Source organism: Acanthaster planci, linkage group LG06 (genome assembly GCF_054643075.1).
Source record: "Acanthaster planci isolate LZ-2023a linkage group LG06, COTS_SCS, whole genome shotgun sequence".
In the NCBI taxonomy this organism is placed as follows: Eukaryota; Metazoa; Echinodermata; class Asteroidea; order Valvatida; family Acanthasteridae; genus Acanthaster; species Acanthaster planci.
Window position 1 is genome coordinate 1,131,594 of NC_141782.1, and position 21,570 is coordinate 1,153,163.

Here is a 21,570-nt window from a genome sequence, read left to right on the forward strand (position 1 = left end):
TACCTCTCACCTTAAGGTACCAAAGTGTGTCTAATCTGACAACTTACATGTGTCTCCCCAAGACAGTGTTTATGAGTTATGGGGGAATCGGATAACAGCAACTTTGAGAAGTCGGTGTCAGGGCACCGGTTAATCCTGCCCGGGTGAGTTCTTGGCTTGTAGCAAGAGCTCCACTTGCAAATAGCACGGTGGTAGGGGAGACGTCAATTGTTCTGCCTGAAGAGCTGGTCCTCAACGGCTCCCGGCGACAGGGGGATGGCAACGGTGCTAGTACTGACATTAAAGTCAAGTCAAACCTCGCAAAAGCTCAACCGTCCTGGTTTCCAGCCAACATAAACCCCCTCGTCTATTAGCGTAGGGTCCCGCCGACGGCTCATTCTAAAAGGCCACGACGGCAATGCGGACAGTCACAGAGTGACACCAGAGCTGCACCTACAGTCTACACGTACACCAGTCAAAGAAATAGCTGCTGTTTAAAAATCCACAGAGAGAGAGAGAGAGATTCCAACTAAGATCCCTAAATCCATACACTTTAAAGCAAAAAATACTAATCCATCTTACCTGTTTGCCACACGTACGTGGCTTTAACTCCTTGAGAAAACAGCGGCTGTCTTTGGAACACAGCCACCTTTTTTTGTCACACAAGGTGGAAGTACACCTGACCCTGTGAAAAGCAAGAGAGAAAAGGCAAGGGATACATATATCAGAACAATGCATGGGACCCTGCAGGCTGCAGCATGCTGAAGTGGGGTCAACTGAATACGTCACTGGGTGACTGTTGTCACATCGGCGAGCGATAACAGATATCTACATGTAAGCAGCTCATGCTGCTGAAAAATAAGATTATCGTCTGGTTCCGGTTGCGCAGTTTTGGCGGCAATCATCTGAAGCACCCACGCTCACCAACAAGAAATTTCTACGTAATTGGACTCGCTGAGACGCATTCTGAGATTACAACTGCAATTTCAGCATCTCTACACACTGTGTTTCCCCAGCTTCCAAATTCGCACAGGATAAATTGCGATATAAATGCAATTCATAATAACACAAGACCTAATCAGCATTAAAAGAAAATCCGACGACCGAGTTGAACATTAAGCTCTCGTGCACTATAAGTATAACTCCCCGGGACAGCTTTGAAATTTAAAAAAAAAAAGGATTTTCCGGTCACCGCCTCATGTGCTACACAAAGCAAACACTTTACTGGACCATCAGAAATAACATGCCGAGCTGTGGCAACATTTAATTTGCGGGTTGGGGCTTATTTCGTTGTGAGTCTGGCCCAGCATGGATGTAATCCAAGAGCCCAGATCAAGTACAGTCTCGTGGTTAGCCAGGGGGGTCTCTTTTATTTCCCCTTCATTCCTTTCTTTTTCCATGGAGGTAATGTATTGGCGTTGGCCGCCCGATCACCCTTTTTTCCTCCATAATGCGTTGCCACAGTGCCATACTACAAATTACTACTTGTGGTAAAATGTAGTAATCAGCGCTGTTGCTTGTAAAAGGACATGACCTTATGATTCTCTGAGGCCATAAAATATAATAGATAAGACCATGACTTTATTGTTCTCTGTACAAGTAACAATGGAAGTAACCTAGCCAGAAGTAGTAATCTGTAGCGCTAGGTGCTTCAGGCTCAAGACTATGATTCAGTATTTTGTAGTACTGAGTACTGTAAGCCAAACAATATGCTTGGCGGTTGGGGTTAACATTATCATCAACCAATGGCTGCACTTGCTTATTGCATATTCATGAATATAAAAACCACACTGCATTTAATTTGTCCTAGGAATTTTGACAGGTGTATACTGTACTTTCTGCAAGTGTTGTAAATCTTCAATTGGTCAAACCTGGACTTCATTTTTAGTGATACTACAGAGTCAAAAACTGTGACAACATAACCAAAATCCCATTTACCGGTACCACAAATGAATACAAATTCGAAATTCAAATCATGTTCATGAATGAAAAATCCTACTGCATGGATTGCACAATATCAAAGGCGGGGCTTGAGCCAAATATTTGGATGGTCGGCAGATTTGCTTTTGAGTAAAAGAAAGCTACACTCTGAGGCTTTTCACACTTTGGAAGAAAAAGGATACGACACAGCCTCCCCCAAAAAATCACCCTTGTTGTGGCTCCTTTTTGGGGGGGGCGTGCACCCAATCCCCCCACCACATCCAACCTAAAATGAGATACCTAAAATGTATAAGGCCTATCTTTCTTTCAAGCGTCCACAAGAAAATTCCTGAACTTTTGAAGTATAAATCTTTAGTAATTAATTCTTCAATAAGACATTGTGAAACCAACCAAAGACATTTTTAGCAGTTTAACTGAAATAATTTCAAATTACACATATTTCACTGAAATAAAAGGCACATCCTGCCTGCACTCAGCAAGACTTATTCAAACTCTGATGTTGAAAAAATCTCCCTCTAGCTGCTAGAAAAAAGTACTCTAGTACAGTACGTGGGCTTAATGCGTGAAATCTTTGTTTCCTCCTCAATTGCATTCGGCAAAATTTTCACACTGGTGGATGAAGGATGAAGACCACACTCTGATTTAGAGTTCAACACTGATGCTCGAGGTAAGTCCTCGACAAGGTGCTCTTTTTTGCTCTACACATCATGCCATGTTTTCCTCAATTACACAACACATCACGAAGACCAGCTATGGATGTAAAATATCTTGCAGGTATTCTCCATCAAGATATCCAACAGCAGAATGGAAAACATTTAAGATCCATGAATACATTTGCTGGTAAAATGTCCGTCAAAAATGGGATATGTACACGTACATGTAGTGTGCAAAAAAAACCCGGACTTTGCCGTGACCAAATTGATCCGATTTTATTCTCACATGTAAATAGTGGCTCGAAAGATAAAGCTTTTGCATCCGATTGCAGCAACATTTCTAGCAACAAGAACGAACAATTTAACCATTAGTTCCATGTACGCATGTATATCCAGAGTACCTAATTCTGTAACGGGCATTAGAATGTTATACCCCATCACAGGCATGTTCAATTACGGCGTACCTCTGGGGTAAATGGACTGAAGAAACAAAATCGTTGTTAATCAAACAGAGGAAAAATAGAACAAGCGCCGATGTTCGGATCGGACTGTAAGACAGACAACCTGTAAGAAACGCTCTGGCTTTAGGCTACCCCATTGATTGGTCGATGACTGAATCAATCGCAGCCCCACAATGAGAGGAGAAGTATTATCATTGACGCAAGCTGCCGGAAGCGGAATTAATTCGCCGCTTGGAATAAACTACACGGTCATCTCAAAAAATCCATTCTCCCGGTGTACGGTACCTGTACATCGGGATGGGTACCCTTGGGAGTGGAGGGGTTTGTTTTCCCTGCGTGGGGGTGTGTGCTTTCTTTGTCTCTCTGTCTCCCTCTCCAGGTCTGTTTTCAATTCTGGAAACGGACAGGAGACACGGTCTTAATTGGTGAGATCCGTGTGCCCCTCCACCAGAGCTTTCGGTGGACAGGATTTCCAAGACAACCCCGAGGGTGGTGGAAGAGGATGCGGGGGTGTTGTGTTTCCCGCCGGGCTGGGATCAGGGTTCGTTTTCAGAGGCAGAAAGGGGACAGGCGTGACAGGGGTGCCGATAATATCGAACTTTTCTGATACCATGACAGAACCTTCCCTCGACGAATCCTCCCTAAATGCTACAACCAACAAGATATAACAGTGGGCACTTTGTGACTTTTGATGAATTGTCAAGACCGACAAAGAGTCTCTTGATGTCCACATTGCAGTTGGATTCTGTTCAGTTCTGTTCACTAATTCAAGTTGATGTCAATATCACAATGTAAATTACTATTTCCCCTTAAGTTTTTCCAAACTGAACACACAAGGAATACGCAACAGCAACAGGAAAATCAGTAAGCAGCTAGCAACATTCTCTTCTCTTAACCTTGAAATGGGCTTCAATGGCACAGTACTGTATGCATTACTGTTATGGGACTCTGCTCATAATATTTCTCAATCCAAACTCAGCCAACTAACTGTCAAACTTCAAACTCATTGATGTAAACACTATCCACAGACTGCGAAGGCTTCCTAGCAAATATTTGCAAAGTCCCTTGTCAGTCAATTTCCCTTTCAACCACTCAAACGCTAGTTTTCAAAGAGCCCCCAGTGATGCTTTGGTCTCTGTTACTCTGTAGATCTTTCAGTTTTCCTGCCATGATTTCACTGTAGCTTTGGTTGAACCGCTTTATACGGGAAAAGCTTGGTGTGCTGCTTAACAGCAACTGTTTCTCGTGCAAGAGCAAGCGTGTCATAAATTCCATTTTGTTTGGCTTGGAATTTCATTTTGTCAACAACAAGTTCCTGACAATGCACATAATATGTACATTCACCTTCAGTACCTGGTATGGGCTTATATGTTTTTTTAAGTGTATCGATTTCCTGTTCCAAATGACATCAGTAATATGTTTTTGACGCTGCTGCCTGCATAGAAGTATTTAGCTACAAAGGGAAAGTAGCAGATTATGAATAACACGTTTTTCATTTTCCAAGCAGATCAATAATTTTTATACGTGCAGTATTCCCCCTCCCCCACTGCTGAAAATATCCAAGCTGTTTCACAGATGAAGGGTCAATGAATTCACAGTGACAGAGATGAATAGCAGGAACTCACTCATGTTTTATCAATTTATAAAGAATGGCCTGGCAGTGAGGTGCAGTCCACATTCAGCAAGCCATATTGAACAGCACTTGTCAACAATCATTCTTTGGCAGGCAATATTCAGCAAGCCATATTGAACAGCACTAGTCAACAATCATTCTTTGGCAGGCAATATTCAGTGAGCCATATTGAACAGCACTAGTCAACAATCATTCTTTGGCAGGCAATATTCAGCAAGCCATATTGAACAGGCAATATAGTCGACAATCATTTCTTTGGCAGGCAATATTCAGTGAGCCATATTGAACAGGCAATATAGTCAACAATCATTCTTTGGCAGGCAATATTCAGCAAGCCATATTGAACAGGCAATATAGTCAACAATCATTCATTGGCAGGCAATATTCAGTGAGCCATATTGAACAGGCAATATAGTGAGCAACCATTTCTTTGGCAGGCAATATTCAGCAAGCCATATTGAACAGGCAATATAGTCAACAATCATTCTTTGGCAGGCAATATTCAGTAAGCCATATTGAACAGGCAATATAGTGAGCAATCATTTCTTTGGCAGGCAATATTCAGCAAGCCATATTGAACAGCACTAGTCAACAATCATTCTCACAGGCACTCTCTCTTCTTTGATCCATGGTTGCTCTCAGCGAATTGACAACACTAGCACAGAACATAGAGCAAGGAACAGATGCACAGAAAAATCACGCTGGAGAAATTTTACGCTCCAGTTAGCAAATTGACTGATTTCATGAGCAAACATGTACCGGTATGTTGTAAACCCTAACCTGGAAAAAAAATACAAACTCATACTGCCGCTCCACAGATTTCCCGCCAATTTCTCAAAAAAAAATAGGTCAATTTATCTACAGGCATGCATTACAACTGTACAGCCCAATCTCTCCAACTGCCTCAGGCACGAAAAATATAATGAGATCAAGCAGGGCCTATTGTGCATTACTGTGGGTAGTGAGACACCAAATGAAAACACGTGCGATGTACAGTGTACTGTGGACGTCTTTATGGCACTATATTGAATCTTGCAAGGGCAGCAAGAAATCTGCTATTCCTTGCAGGCAGGTGTTGGAATAAGGCCCCCCCAAAAAAAATAACGCTTTCAGTTTCCCGACATAGATGTACATGTACTCTATATTGTGATGGTCTGACCCAATGGGTTTTTTTGGGGGGGGGTTTGAAAAATGTGAAATTGGAAATAAAAGAAAAGCGTTGCTCATTTTTGTTTTTAAATGCCACCCAACTTCTCGTGCTATTTTTTCTTCAGCTGCACACTACACAACTACATGTGTAGAAAGGAGCCCCCCTGAATATTTCCTTCAAAGGTCTACTTTCCCTGTTGGAAGATGCCGTGTCAGTGAAAGCAGAACAATTTTTCCTCCTTTTTGGCCTCACTACAATTAACAACTTTGGTTTAATTATCCAGTTTCTCAGTATCTACAGATATCTTTATGTTTGACAGAAAATGTTCCATATCTCTGCCAACATCTGCTGCCTCCATGTGGCAAACAAGGTGCCCATCGCTCATCATGCAAAACTGATTTTTGTACAGGTATCCAAACAAAACCAGGTTTAGGATTTGGGAGTAACTTGGGCAGTAGTCTGAGTGACTAGGGCTGTGTCCGACATGGGCTTCCAGAGCTACGGCTAGGTCTATTGTCTACGCGTCTCCACGCATTTCCAATGGAGCGAAGACGTAGACCTAGCTCTAGACAAGAGATTCAGATACAGCCTAGGACTTGACAAATTGCCTTTTTGATATTTGGACATGGTCGGATGCTTAAAAATTTTGAAAAAGGCAACTTGTAAGAATCCTTGTTACTTGGAGTACACGTAGCTGGACATCCGCTCTGAGTGGAACAAAGAGGGCTTTTTCTGGTATTCACGGCACAGGCGCGCCATGAGGCGCGCAAGTACAGTATATATGCGCATTTGACACAACGCACGCTGAGAGCTTTTGTGCCACGAGGATAGATGTACTTACATGTACATAGGGGAGGCCTTTTGTGCTACACCCTCCCCCTAACAAGCAGTTAGGAGAAAAATGGCTAAAAAAAATTGTATCCCCGCGTAATGTCAACCACCAGTACAAAACAACATCCCTTTAAAGGGTTTTTCACAGAAAATTGTTTCAAATGCATAACGTAACTGAAAACGTGACTACACAGTCTGAACTCTTGCTTTCAGTTCTTTCGCCTAAAGACACACAATAAAAACTGGTTGATCCTTCAATGAGCATACCATGACCTAGAACATTCTAAGCTTAAGTAACAACGATTCTGACAATGCTTTGTAAATGGCAAAAATCACCAATACCCCGGTAGAATGCTCACGACCTTAACCCAGCACTTGGATTTTCACACGTACAGTGCGACACTTCAGCCAACATTCAACGGAGGCATGAACCACGTACATGTACAGTCCACTCACAATTGAGAATTTGAAGTGACTTTGTCAGCAAAGGAGAAGGCTTTGCCCGGCGATACTTACCTGTAACAGGTGCTTGAATGCTTGAGTATTTACAATCCAGATTGAGCAAACACCTATCGTAGTTCTAGCACACAAAAACAGTGCTCCAACCATGGGGCACGGACAGGCCAAACTTCAGTGAACCCAACCCTACAATGTTTCGAACAAACGCTTGTGCTTTATGTTTCAAATTACGCTACCAGAAAACTCCAAGACAGGCAAACAACTCTCAAGTTCAAGAGGTTAGAGGGCCATGGCTACTCCAGTAATGGAATTAACGTGCTTGACCAGATGGTAGCACACGCTCTCGTAATCTAACCTAGCTCAGTGGGATTTATTCCCCCCCCCACCCTTGCCGTGGCGATCGATTCTGTCCTCTTATTGAGCCAGAAGAAATGATTCCAGATTCTTCAAATTAGGCCATGGCCACTTGGACCTAGATTACTGGGCACGCTATTCCTTTCTTGTTCCTTTTCCTTCGTTTCGACTTCTGTTTAGAAGTTAAAAATAATTCAGTAAAAAAAATTTGACTTCTGAGCCAACCATCTAAGAGTGATCTGACAGAATAAATTTATAATTACACAATTTAACACGAGTGGAACTGTTCTTGCTCTAAAGGGACAGAATGCTCCGGGAGTGGAGCCTCCTCTTCAGAAGTTAAACACTTCTGTGGAAGAAGTCACTTGGAAAGCACACTTCCATTGGATAAGAACAGCAGCACATATATAGTATCCAACTTAATGACAAATTTCAATTCCAAATCGGAGAAGGGGAATTCAGTTTTCTGTAAACATAAAAATTCTGTAATCCTACCAAATGAACAGAATTTTTGTCTAACCTCCACAAATGAGTAACGACCATGACACTAGGAGACACAGAAGTCAACAAACGAGACTCCCCCCCATTCTTTCGCTTAAAATCTCCCTCTAGGATTGTGGTGTTTTTTTAGTAAAGCCAGATGGCCCAGCTTCCTGGTTGGATTCATGAGTCTCGGATAACAAGAATTCTTGGGAGACCTTGCAAATTTGCTCTGACTAATTACAGGAGACGATTCATTAGTAGGCCGTCTGGCATAGGTACCAGTGGTAGGGTCTATCAACTTGAACTGACCACAGCAGGCGGTGAAGATGCCCAAGAAAGTTTGTTTGGGTCAATCTGAAACAGGGCTGGTTAGTGACTATGCCGTGATCAGTAACACAGCTAGCTGTACCATACATTTGACTATTTCAGTATCTAATCACTTTAAATCAAACACTTCAATATTTATTTCTAATCAGTACACACGTAGTTAGAATGGACATGTATAAATTTCCATACAGCAACTAAGATCTTGATACCAGACTTGCTTACTGAAAGCAGTGATATTTCCAAAGAACTGATTTGCCTTTCAAAACTACACAGGAGGCTTTGCAAGCTGGATCACAGAAGGCCAACCAATGTTCTTGCTCCCTTTGGGGTCTGATGCCCTTTCAAAGTTCATAAAATCCAGTCGACTGATTTCTTATTGAATACGGCCGAGTCAGAACAAACTTATTGATTATTTGACCCTGAAATTGGAACAAATAGTCAAATGTGTACAGTGAATTTCTAGTCAGCCGGGCCTTTGGAGGGGCAATTGGCTGTCGGCTCGCAATGATTTTCAAAGGACAAGTTTACTATCATTACTGTACCGTATACATGTAAAACATCTTCATTTCCTCGGGCCTGACTTTGTTGCATATTTATTTTCTCCCAAGCATTCAAAACTAATGGTAATCAAGCTGCAAAAAGTGGGATATCCGGGTATGCTTCATTATCTCTTCAGTTGTTCTAGGGCTGTGCCAAATATCTGCATAACCAAATACTCGATCAATTGTCAAATATTTGAATATTATTTTTCAAATTTGAATACTTGAATATTATGTTTGAAATTTGAATATGTGAATGAAAAATTCATGAAAAGGAAGGGAAAATTCCCTTTTGTTTTTAATAACAAAAATTGCACTTTGGAGGCTTGTTTCAACCAGACTCAAGTGAAAAGCGTCAGAAATCTTACAACAATGTAAAAAGTAAATTATTCATTAAACAATTTAAAAGAATAGAAATGTTCAACGGGGCAAGAAGTCTTGTCTATCTGTTCAATCTTCCTAAATCGTGGCTGGAGATACTCCTAGATGTGAGAAGCTATTGTACTGATCATAATGTACATGTACATGTACACTTGTGTGTGTTACTGCAACTGATTTTGTACATGGTTTGTTCATCAACAATCTGCTGGTTGGTACAACTGAATATTTCGATATTCAATCAAATTGAAGGTCGGATATTTGAACAGGGAATTATTCACATTGACTCAGCCCTAAGTTGTTCCTGTATAATTATTTGTTTTTGCATTATTTATTTTTCAAGTTTCCTTGAAAAGTGTCACCTATTAAAGGGGAGGGCCGATGTGTGTGGGGGGGTACAATACATTAAAACGTGGAGCTACCTCCATAATTAAAACAAGCAATGGCAGATTGGCACAAGAGTAGGGCAGAATACTCACAATCTAGTTTCTCATCCCTGTATTTCCTGTTAAATGTTAGTTTAACATTTTCATAAACGAGATCAGAAACTCCGTCCACCACTTTGAACCAATCAGAAATGCTGCGACCTGTCTCCAATTTTTGAGTTAGGATTTCAGTGAAGGTCAGCCATGATATAAATGTTGATAGACCCTATGATATGAATCTGGGACTGAAAACTGTTCTTTTGATTTCTTAGAAAATAGTATGAAAAGTGACACTGACTAACCCATGAACAGACTTTATACACAACCAACATCGGCAACAATCTGGAGTCAGGATGCTCTGAATTTGATGCTGAAGTCATTCCTTCCTCTCCGCTAGCGCGCTCAATACAAAGGCCTTTTAATTTCATTTATTGCTAGGCTTGTTGATTTCAGGATCAATCATCAAGCAAGTGGATGACTGGTGAACTCCACCAGAACAGTTTATAGGCTTCAGTTTATAGGCCTAGGCCCACGCCTACTTTTTAATGGAGGTAGAAAAAAACACGTCTGTTTCGATATCAACCATTCTGCCAACTTACACTTTAATTTTCGATCATCAGGATTCAATCTGCAGCACACAAGAAATATATACTTACGAGATCAACAGACTTGAGTTGAACGAAGGTTTACGAGTACGAACACTCCCCAGATGTTCGATTTCCTGAAAGACCTACATGTATGCCTGGCGCGTTAATCTGAAAAATTGTAGGTCTACGCTTGCAGCTAGCTAGCTAGACACCGCGCCGTTTACCTACAAAAGCCCGCGACCAAAGGCCGGTTAAACATGCCGTAAATAGTTGTCGTTAGAGGGCTCACTTCTCTAGACGAGAACACGAACGTGCGGAGTTAGGAGGTCACGGTGGTGCTGCAAGTTGATACTCGTAAGTCGTATAAAAATTGGACACTTCTTGCGAACCCACCGAGGTGCCGATCCAGGACCCCCCCCCGCTCTGAGGCAAAAATATATATATAAAAAATAACCAAAGTAAATTTTAAAACAGGATAGCATCTCGCAGTACACCAATACTGTTGTAAACAATGTGTCATTCGTTTCCGCTTGTACGCAAAAATGAGTCATAAAAAATTCTCTGGCCTGACCCATCCCCCCGAAAGAATTCCTGGATCCGCCCCAGCCATCACTTACTTTTAGACCTGTCCACTAATTAAACCACCAGCTACTTTTGACAGCGTACGGTGTTACGACTTAAACTACCTGCGGCTGTTTCAGACCCCGAGCTGTCGGAGTTTTCACCCACATGCACCAGGGCTCCTCGACCACCGTCACGGCCCATTTTTAGACTACTATACGATAGTGGCGCCATGGACAACTTTCATTCTTTATACTGTGCATTTGAAGCTACCCCGCCAATTACGTTAGTGGCTATTTATTTTCAGGTCTAGAGGTACAGGAAAAACGATCATGTTGAAATATGAAAACTCAAACATGTTGGTCGGAAAAGATAGGGCAGTTCTGAGTGTAATTATTGATTGAAGAGTTGTCGAGATTATCGTGTGTACAACTGTTTTCCTTGTTTATTTTAAATGAAATTGATATCAAAATTATTGACAATAAAATTATTGCTTTGCTGGTTTGTTTGTTTGTTTGCTTTTAAAATAAGCTGACTGTGGGCACGTCAAACAGGACGAGGGGGATAAATTATTTCTCGTCCTCTTTGGGGGGGAAGAGGGTATGGGGGTGTTTGTTTGTAATGATTTTTGTTTATGTGTTAATCAATTTAAATTTTTGCGAAATTGCAACCTTTTTCCGAAACCCGAACCCTCACTCCCCGCACGTTTCATTTCAATCAGACGAGCGACATTTTTCGTTGGAAACTTGTGAAGAGGTCGTGATTTTAGCTATGCATCATTTGACCCGCTCAGCTGTTAAAAATTTCTTTTTTCTTTGTATTGGAGAAGCTTGAAGGACGCGGGTTTTGGTGATAGCGCCCTCCATTGCCAGGAACCGGCCGTGAATGAGCCTGCAGGAAAATGGCAGAGACAACTTTATCGAATCGTGCGTACTGTAAATTGATTATGCATGCTGCGAAATACCCACATGCAGCGTTAAATGGGGTGTTACTTGCAGAGAAGAGGAAACTCAAAGAAAACAAAATCCTCAGATTTGTAGATTGTGTGCCCATGTGCCATTTAACGCTTGGATTAGCTCCAGTTTTGGAGGTGGCTTTTTTTCAGGTGAGTATACGAAGTTACCGTCTATTTTCGACACAGAAGGCATACCCGTTTTCGATGAAATCGGCAGCCATTTACTAAGGTCTGTTTTCAGAGTGAAGTCCAAACAGAGTTCCCCTGTTTCTGGCTATAGAGTACCGAAATCCAATCTCACGGGCTTGCTCTCATAGTTGCCATCTTTAAAATAAGGTAGGTTGAACATTACGTCACTTGACCCCTCATCGTTTCGACAGCTGTTCCATGTCGAGACATACACTGACATTTCTAATACACGGACTGAGCGATAAGATACTACATGTACCAATGGGCTCTTCCAAAACTTGGGCAGCAGTTTAGATATGGCAACTGTGAGAGCTGGTGAGAGGCATAATGCAGTTGTGCTCTGTGCCCGGCATTGTCCAGTGACACTTTTCTGTCATGTCTGCAATTTGTTTTCCCAGATTGATTCCTACTGCCAAGCGAACGGTTTAATTATTGCTGGCTATTATCATGCAAATGAGCATCTGAAGGACTCCAAGTAAGTATTGTTTACTGTTGATGGGATGTTCAAGTTTAGAGTCTGTGTTTTCCACTTTTTGTCTCCTCAAAATAATTAAAATGATTGTTTTTGAGTGCCCTAAGCTTGACCTAGATTTTTTCAAAAAGTCTTCTTGTACAAGCGTCTTACTACAATTTTGCATTAGTTCAAACCTAGGGAATTAATTAAAAATTTGTGTTTTGTGTCAGTTTTAGTCAAGTGCATTACCACTATTTCAATTGATTTTTCTAGTCCAAGTCCAATTGCATTGAAGATTGCCGATAAAATATATGACAACTGCAATGAAGCCTGTTTATTCATGGTAAGTACTCTGCATCTTCTTTAAAAATGGATAATTCATCCTTTCAAAAGTGTTACAAATGAAAAGGAAGTTGTTGAAATGAACTCTGATTTCTGTTTAGATCGATAACACCAAGATGCTCATAGACTGTGATCAGTGCATACTTAAACAATACACAGTGCAAGATAGCAAATGGAAGCCTAAATCAACCAATAGGTGAGTGTCCCCCTTGAGCTAAAGTACCCCCTCATCGGTTGAAAAGAGCCATGTTGGTGGAGAGCGTTCATTTGATATATAACGGTTTTGCCCTTACCCAACGTATATTAATAAGCACTGTATGCTCAGTGCTTGTCCGAGAGCTTGCAAAAAAACCTCACAAGCTTACTCGGGTGGGACTCGAACCCACGACCTCCTGCTTACTAGTGCAGATGTTGGATACGTTGGGTAAGGGCAAAACCGTTATATATAATTAACATCTCCCCAACGCAAAAATACATCTTGAAAAAGCGTTCATTTTGTTGGCAGCGACACGACCATACCATGTTCATTTCATTGTTTGTGAACCATCACTGTTGTCACTATTGCTAGGAAATTTCTGCCACTGTTGGTCCCACTCAAGCCGCGTAAAATACCATTGATGTTTTTCAGTGTTGAAAAATCAGACAATTATTAATTATCGTGAAAGATGAACAAAGAATGTACTTCATCTTTGTTCATCTTTATAATCATTTGTAAGCACCTAGTCAGTTTCCTTACATAATTTGCTTCATGTATTTTAAATTATGTGAAATGAAAAAATAGATTCCTAAACTTCAAACTTGGCTGTTACAGTGATTTGTGCATTACGTCTGTCATTGAAAAGTAAGTCAGCAAAAACAAACTGAAAAGTGACAGCAATCATAAAATTCCAGTAACTTTTTACACGCCAACAGCAGCGAAGTCTGCATCCTCGGTTTAACCACCCCACCAATAGTAGATTTGTTAGAGACTGTTTTTTCTTTTGAACGATGGAAGTGGTTTAGACTGGTTCCCTCCACACATTCCAATGAATCCATCTGGAACCAGTGCACAGCTTCACTCATTTGCGCAGCTTTGAACAGCCAGATTTTTACAGGTAGACCAATGATTGCAAGTGCTAATATCTCATTCCATAAGTTGGAATCCTTGTTTTCCAGTCCACTGCTCTCTGACGATTGCCTGTCCATCGCCGCCGATCTCCTCAGGGAAAAGACCTACCAGGACCTGGTCGACTTTGACAATCATCTGGACGATATCACTAGTGACTGGCTGAATCCAGAAATCAACGCCCACCTCAATTCCTGCACGTAGCATCCACGCTGTTCGGAATATTTTACCCCCAACCAGAGAGGTTTTACACATCATACACAGGGTGGTGGGGTTTCGTGGTTAGGATACCGGACTCCTTTTTCCTGGTGGAGACATAAAGAGCGTGGGTCCGGAACCTGACCAGAGGCATAATGATGCTGATGTCCCTAAGCAAGCCAATTACTGTAATTGCTTCTTTCCACCCAAGAGCAAATGAGTACTTTAATTGACTAATGAGGACTGATTGCCACTGGAAGACTGCTGCCAGGACAGTATTTAACCCCCCCCCCACCTGCATCAGCAGGGGATGTTACAACTTCCCCAGAATAATTATTGGCCAGTTAATCAGGGGTAACAATGCCGTACACCGTCAATCAGCCAAGACAGGCACCGTATAATTCCAGTGATGATTGTCCAACATTTGTTCACAGAATTAGTTTCTTTTACTTTGACCCTATTACACAACGGAAGTACTGATAATTTCTCAATCTTCCACATCCAATCATCCCAGAACATGTGGTGCACTTGGAAGTTAAATCAACTCCTTTGGTTTTGCTGTTCCTGAATTACCTCTGCTAAGGGTAGAACCAAATATTGGAATTTAAATCACGCCCGCATAAGCAGTTTCCCTCGTAGCAAACCTCTACTTTAGGATAGATGTATGTGTTAGGATAGCTTGGTGCAAAATTCTCCAGGGTTGAATGACAAAAGAATGCTTCTGTCATAGCTCATTTGAATAGCTTATGAATTGGCTTGAGACTGGAGGACGTGTGATGGACTCAAATACAACACTGAAAATACAACACTCATTAAATTCCCAAACTGTTAATAAAAGAGGCATCCTCAAAATTATAATTGAAATCCATGTTATTTACATTACCATTTTTTTTGGTGTTCATTTCTGGAAAAACAATTAAATTGAGCTCAATATAAAATTAGAGAGGGGAACATTTGGCCAAGTGGTTAGGGTCAGTGGCTTCCGATCATAGGGTTGGAGGTTCGAATCCAGCTGCGGGCAGTATGCTGTGGCCCTTGGCAAGCCACTTCACCCCTGCCTGCCTCCCTCCACCCAAGAGTATAAATGGGTACCAGCATTAGCTGGGGAAGCAACCTGCGAGGGACTGGCATCCCATCCAGGGGGGAATAGAAATATTCTCAGTCATTTCATGGCTAGGAAACCGGAGATAAACTCCACCCTGATGATCATCCAAATTGGCTCCGACCAGACTTGCAACATAAAATTCAGATTCAAGGTTTTGTATTTACGAGTTGGAACCAACCCCTTATGTCGAGTTCATAATGAGATGCAGACTGCTCTCTTGATCATTCACTAAAGTAGGCATGATTCTATGTGACAAGTAAGAAATATTGTCAACATCTCAACGATTTAGAGGCCTGAGGAAATAAATCCAGCATCTTAAATCCCGAAGCACACCGCTTGTAGTACATTCCAAATTAAATCATACTTATCCCCCCCTTCCCATCAAAAGTAGCCTTTCGCCCCGGAAAATGCTAAGTGCAATGTTTCATCCAAACTGTAGACGGAAAGACAATAATTACAGTTTCCCAGTCACTTAAGTTTGGAAATCGAGAGGTAACTGATTTATTTCAAAAAGTTTGCATTAACATGTTCATTCAAGACAAGAAATACATTTCACTCGGAGAACTCGAGTTAACTTGAGAGAAACATGTCTGTACTTAAAACTATGCACATATTCTTTAAAATAAAGTCTACCCTGAAACTTTGTGAAATGCGATCTTCCGGGAATCATCCCATCTCTTCATTAATAAAATATTACACGAAACATGATCACCTTGGCACGAGATACCCGGAGCTTTCCTGATGCAGCGATCCAATTTCACAAGGGTTGCCAAAATTTGACCACTTTTGCTGAACTGCAAAACATCTTGTTGGGAACTTTTGAGGTAACGTCTGTTCATTTTTTTTCCTAATTTCCCATATTTTGTTCAACAAAAGCCATGCTTCATACACAAAGAAGTAAAAAAACAAAAATAACACCAAATTTAATGACTACCTGTGTGCCCACGAATATTACATTCACAACCATGCCAATATTTGGAGGATCTTAATTCCGTACAAGTAGAAAAATTGAATTCCGTTAAGCGAAAATCGGAATGATTGGAAACTTCAGAGAAATGGCCTGAAAAACAGAGTTTGATTTTACAACCTGATCAGAGAGAAAGGCACTATCTTACTGGATTACGTTCATGCATGCTGCATAGTCTGAATTACACTCAATAATTATGTTAATGAAATTCATTCCTAATGCCCATGCACAGTAGATATGCAAATTACTGAGGACTACCAAACACTGCGTGTTACAACCTGCACAAATTTCCACCCAATGGTGTCTGGATTGTCATGCCCTATCTGTGTGTCTTACCACATCATTTTAACATGACTTGTTATGTACATGAATTATTTGCAGAAACTATGGCAGCATATTCTCAGTCTTAAAGTAGACTTGTCATTAAGTCCTTCGCCTGAGGAAGTGCTAAGTGAAGACTTGAGGAACTAAACCTTCTGGATTTAGGAATTCCAAGGCAGCAGGATAATTTTTACTACGTAAAACAGAAAATTTAGACAATATACACATTACATATTAAAATGCTCTCAAATTCCACAGGTTTTAAAAATTCAATATTTTCCTGTTATAAAGGTTAGCTATTTTAAAAATTCAATATTTTCCTATTATAAAGGTTAGCTATTTTTACAGGGCAAGTAAACACTAAAATAGGCATGCACTGGACTGAAAGTTACGCACCATCAGTCTTGTTTCCATACTTCTTCAAGGAGAATGAAAGTGGTAAAGGTTTCTGAACTGATCCCTGAGAGAAATATCCGTGATATACACTCATTAGCCAGTAACATCACCTTTGACATATCTCTACAGTATAGCACTGGGATGGCTTTGGATACTAGGCATTCTCCCACAATGCTTTGCAGTCTGCCATCTTTGTAGCATCAGTTTCCGCCAATACATGTACCACACCACAGTGAATGGTTACATGGCAACACAGACCGAGATCAAAGATGGCAGATCAAAGCAGTTTATGGCAAGTAACAAATACCATCCCAGCCTAGCAACTAGCAATACCTTTTTAAGACAATGACCCAAACTTGACCTACGAATTTCCTGACTGCAAGTTGGTTAAGTTCACATTATTAGGGACTGTTATTTGGAGCAATTTGTACAAAAACTTCATCATTAATAGGCTTGATGTCGGCAGAGGTATACAATACAGGAACAGAAATGTTTCACAAAATCTGTGCCTTACAACTGTCACATTTCAAAAATGAACCAAACCTGGATGTGAATGTGTCAAGTAGACTAGGTTGTTTTGATAATGAACATACATATTGCTATCTGGAAAAAAATCCACATTTGAATAAAATCCCTCAAAGACATGACAGAGTAAAACTGTAACAATGACATGGAGGTAGTTTCTCCGTCTGAGAACGGCACAGTTATTAAGCTGCATATAAAAAGGCAAGTATGACCGTACTGTAAACAGCCCACAGTCAGTGTATATCCTACATCATTACAATGCTATTTTCAACATTTGAAGAGGAAATCCAGAAAGTAACGAGTACGTAAATTAATGACAAATCATTTAATGTAATCCCTGTTCTGTAGATACACTAACCGAACCCTATGTCCTGACTAAAAAAACCTGGACATTTCAATTGGCATTATACACTGACAGCTCTGGAAACTATACAGAAAATAAAATGTCACTGCATAATTGTTCCACAACTTAAATATCTTACAAAGCAAGAGATACCAAATGACCCCATAGCTCAACAAATGAGCAAGTATTACCCAAAAAGCCTTCTTAAAGGTGTACTCCTGTGATGCTAAAATCTTAATAGCTCATTCGGAATACTGAACACTATGTCAATTGTCTCACCAATTCACTCCCCCCGGGCCCTAATAATCTTAACAATTAGTTCTGACAGTATGTCTAACTTACGTGACACTATTCAGTCACATAGTAATTTTTTCAGAACACAGGGTTTTCTTTCCACATTACAAGAGTGCACCTTTGAACAATATCCCACAGGTCAAAATGCTTTTTTTCAATCGTTAATTCTTAATTATTTACATGAAAAATCATTATTCAACAAGAAATAAAAAGAGCAAACCCAAAGAATAAACTGTGATATTTCAGAAAGCATAATATAAACCTGTCCCCTAAACCGAATGTTGACAATTTTTAGCTGCAACACTATTTTAAAACATTAAATATTAGCTATATTTTAACCACAACAGTAACTAACACTGTTGGTGGCCAACATTTAGCACTGGTCACAGTTCTCTCCCTGAAAATTAAAAAGCAGAAACACAATAAAGATAAACGCACAAGCAAAAACAAGAAAAATTTAATAGATTCAAATTATGCAACAGAGTGCACAGTTCGCCAAATTCATTGGTTTACAACACAACGCCGAATCCATAATTCATTTTCTCCACATTTTACTGAGATTGAATGCAGAAATGAGTGAACTAGTGCATTTTTTTCTAGTGCCTTGGAAAAAACCTACTTTGACAGAGTAGCCTGAAATGGACCTATTCACGTGGCACCCAAAAACCCCGAGTTTCTTTTTGCCATTTCTGTCCGAACTAAAGCAACCCAGAAGCTACAAAATTCAACCTTCTTAAATAGCTTCTAATTTTCTGCGTTTTTAATGAATGAACAGGAGAGTATTTCTTTTCCCTTTACATCATTTTCCAGTTCAAACATTTTCCATATCTGACCGCTTTCCTCGCAAACAGTGCAGAAAAAAATATTTCTCTGGCATATTGCTAAATACTTCATAGTTTCTGTGAAAATGCATCACATGGGTCACCTGAGCCGCTTTTGAGTTACAGGCCTTTGAAAAAATCTTGCCAGCAATAGAAATTCTCAACATTTTCACATCTCCACGACGTCCATTTTCATTGTACCAAACTGAGTGACACATCAAAAAAAAGAGCTCAGATTCCTCAAAAATAATGTAAATCTCAAAAGTAGCTCCGGAGACTTGTGAGTCAGTTTTACAGAGCAGGTCATATATTGTAATAGTCAAAGCATGTTTTTTTTAATTAGCTACAGCTTAAGGCTTACATGACAAGCCAAGCAAAACTAGGCAAAAAGCACAAACGGCGATAAATTCTCTTAAAATTATGGTTTCCGCTTGGTCACAACTTGTGCTCCAAAAGCCTGCTACTTTGTGCTATATGACTTGTGCTGTTGGTCACCGCATGCACTGATTTCATTACTGTGAATCTGGCATAGCTATTGGGCAAAACTGACTTGGAAGTGTGACCATAAATGCTGAAAAATTGAACATTTTCTGGTCCAGAAAGAAGGCCTCACTGTCATCCCTGAAGACTGCATTTTCATCTACTGCATATTATTCCCAGAAATTAGTAACCAATAAAAAAATTAAGACTGTCCCAAGAATTTCAATATTTGTATTTTTGTTTGAATTAACTGTTCATTGCATATGTTTATGTCATCCTAACCAGTACTGCTTCAAAATAGGAATCTTATTGAATGACATGAAGCAGCACATTTTCGATATAATCACAGGACCTTCAACAGGGAACAAATTAAAAAGTCCAGCCTGAGGTTTTTACGCCAAAGAGGCTGTGAAGCAAAACGAAGAATGACGTTTGCTCTTATGCGTACATGACAATCAGAACTATCCAGAAAATAGCCCTGAGATTAATTTATTTTTACAACTTGTTACTTGGACAGTTTCTTAGAAGGCAGCTGGGCCCATGACAGGCTTTGTCTAAACGACTTGGCTTGGGCTGAGAAATGACACACATTCCCATGGAAGTCCACCAGCTTGCCAGCCACAGCCTAGTAATTAGTCACGGCCACAATCTTCTGCTGCTGTGAGCTCCATTTGGGAATATGGCCCATTTCCACAACGGGATAAACTTTGTCCCAAGTGGAGTGCCCGGACAGATGGGGAAACAGACATTGTTACAAGGATAAAATCCATCTCTGAACAGGCTTTTGGCAATGTTCGACTGATGACCATCAACTCAACAACTGGTCTGATTCCTGCCTGGTATTCATGTATGTATATAGGTTCCCAGTTAAATCAATCAATGGTTACTGAATGAATGACATCCATGTTGACCTTCAGAAGTACATCATTTTTTTCTTCAGTTAAGATTGTGACGTTTTCCCCCACAATTTCAGTTGCAACTTCTCGTCAACAGAACAGCCGAGATGAGGAGAACCCCTCCCAGTATCTTTCTCCCCTCATATTTGTTCAACTTGGAAGTATTTACACAAAGATTACACACATTCACACAAGCATGTACATATCCAACGCATTGTCACGTTGCCTTGTTTGTGTTAGCATATAACCCAAAATGTGGCACGTAATTTTTCTGCTGAAAGTCCTGGTTTTCCATTAAAAATCCGTTTTGTCAAAGCATGACCCGTCATTTAAAGCACTTTGAAAATCTTAACTGGATTCCTTGTTTTCCCCATGACTACGCTCACTTGGTCTGTTCTGTGTTTTTAATGGATATTCCAACAAGTTTGATCTGTCACTTGCAAAACTTGGTTTTTTCATACCGCAAAACGACCTCCGCGATACAAGATGTAAGCCGTGCTCCAAAGTAACAGATTTAATTTTCCTGAGTTTCTGATCACGATGCCATCATAAAGACACCTTATCAATTTATGATCAAATGTGCAATCCTTTTTTTTTTCCCCACAAAGGGGAGATTCACGATACAGTGCGTCACCAACAGGTTGTCACGGAGAGGCCACTTTTCAGGTTTCAACCAAAGCATGGCCCCCTAGCAACAAATTGCATTTGAGCATGTGTCAGCAGACAACTTGGGGGATTTTTGATTTATTTGAACATTCCATTCATTACTGCTATTTAAGATACACTGAAGTACCTTCTTCCCCGACAAACATTAGAACGATTCAAGCTCCCCACATGCAGCAGATGAATGCGCTGTGAAAAGGCACAGTTAAAAAATGGCCTCCCTGTGGCAACCTTCTAATGGTGCACTGTACAGTGAATCGCCCGTATTTGAACATCTTTAAGGTAAGGAGGTAGATTTCTGTTTGCTGTTTACTTGTGCGTTAAGTGCGGACCAGCATCCCATGTGAGCTCTGCATATGTACGGAAACAGGCGTGCTCCATCCACAGCTGAACATGATCGTGCTGACAAGGTACAAGCGCCCCCAAGAGTTGAATTCAATCCATGCAAGTCCTCCCGTCCCACCCCTGTGCCTCAGTCTTCTTTTTCCTGGCCGACGATGATGAACATCTTCTGGAGGAAAATGGTCACTTGCTCTGCAAGAAAAAAGTATCGACAAAAACTTTTTAAGTTTAACATCTCCCCCCGACGCAAGTACATCTTGAAAAAACTTTTTAATCAAACTGATCGGGGCTGAGAGAAATGTAAAATGTCTCTGATATAAGGATCTCTTGAATTGTTCGGAATAAAAGATTTTGTTCAGTGCTCTTTAATCCTCCTACGCAAAGATGCATTCTTGACAAATTTGTCTTCTCCG

General features: G+C 40.6%; 3 protein-coding genes across 11 annotated transcripts in view; 1 reads left to right on the forward strand and 2 right to left on the reverse strand.

Moving 5' to 3' along the window:
* LOC110974840 (b(0,+)-type amino acid transporter 1-like) overlaps positions 1–10,431 on the reverse strand; it is a 53,877-nt gene extending 43,446 nt beyond the window's left edge. For 6 of the 7 annotated variants that reach the window (XM_022226742.2, XM_022226743.2, XM_087137567.1 and 3 more), the window contains exons 1-3: positions 10,270–10,431; positions 562–664; positions 48–439 (exon numbers count right to left, since the gene is read on the reverse strand). The gene's annotated coding sequence lies outside the window, so the exon portion shown is untranslated. The remainder of the gene's footprint in view (positions 1–47; positions 440–561; positions 665–10,269) is intronic. The other variant, XM_087137569.1, reaches the window with a different exon arrangement.
* A 1,181-nt stretch (positions 10,432–11,612) lies between these two features.
* Positions 11,613–15,436, forward strand: emc8 (ER membrane protein complex subunit 8). Its single transcript, XM_022226748.2, has 5 exons — positions 11,613–11,866; positions 12,304–12,380; positions 12,633–12,702; positions 12,803–12,897; positions 13,857–15,436. The coding sequence occupies exons 1-5, from the start codon at positions 11,663–11,665 to the stop codon at positions 14,008–14,010; spliced, it is 600 nt and encodes a 199-aa protein (XP_022082440.1). The 5' UTR covers positions 11,613–11,662; the 3' UTR covers positions 14,011–15,436.
* A 145-nt stretch (positions 15,437–15,581) lies between these two features.
* Positions 15,582–21,570, reverse strand: part of LOC110974788 (Y+L amino acid transporter 2-like) — a 29,576-nt gene continuing 23,587 nt past the window's right edge. For all 3 annotated transcript variants that reach the window (XM_022226667.2, XM_022226666.2, XM_022226665.2), the window contains exon 10: positions 15,582–21,349. In XM_022226667.2, the coding sequence (XP_022082359.2) occupies positions 21,288–21,349 (62 nt within the window). In that variant the 3' untranslated portion in view covers positions 15,582–21,287. The remainder of the gene's footprint in view (positions 21,350–21,570) is intronic.

What these genes read in the sequence shown, in the direction of transcription:
- emc8 (XM_022226748.2), top strand. Translation starts at nt 11,663, where the DNA reads ATGGCAGAGACAACTTTATCGAATCGTGCGTACTGTAAATTGATTATG. An exon ending in GAGCATCTGAAGGACTCCAA is followed by an intron (nt 12,381 to 12,632) that starts GTAAGTATTGTT and finishes TGATTTTTCTAG; the next exon opens with TCCAAGTCCAATTGCATTGA. An exon ending in AAGCCTAAATCAACCAATAG is followed by an intron (nt 12,898 to 13,856) that starts GTGAGTGTCCCC and finishes CTTGTTTTCCAG; the next exon opens with TCCACTGCTCTCTGACGATT.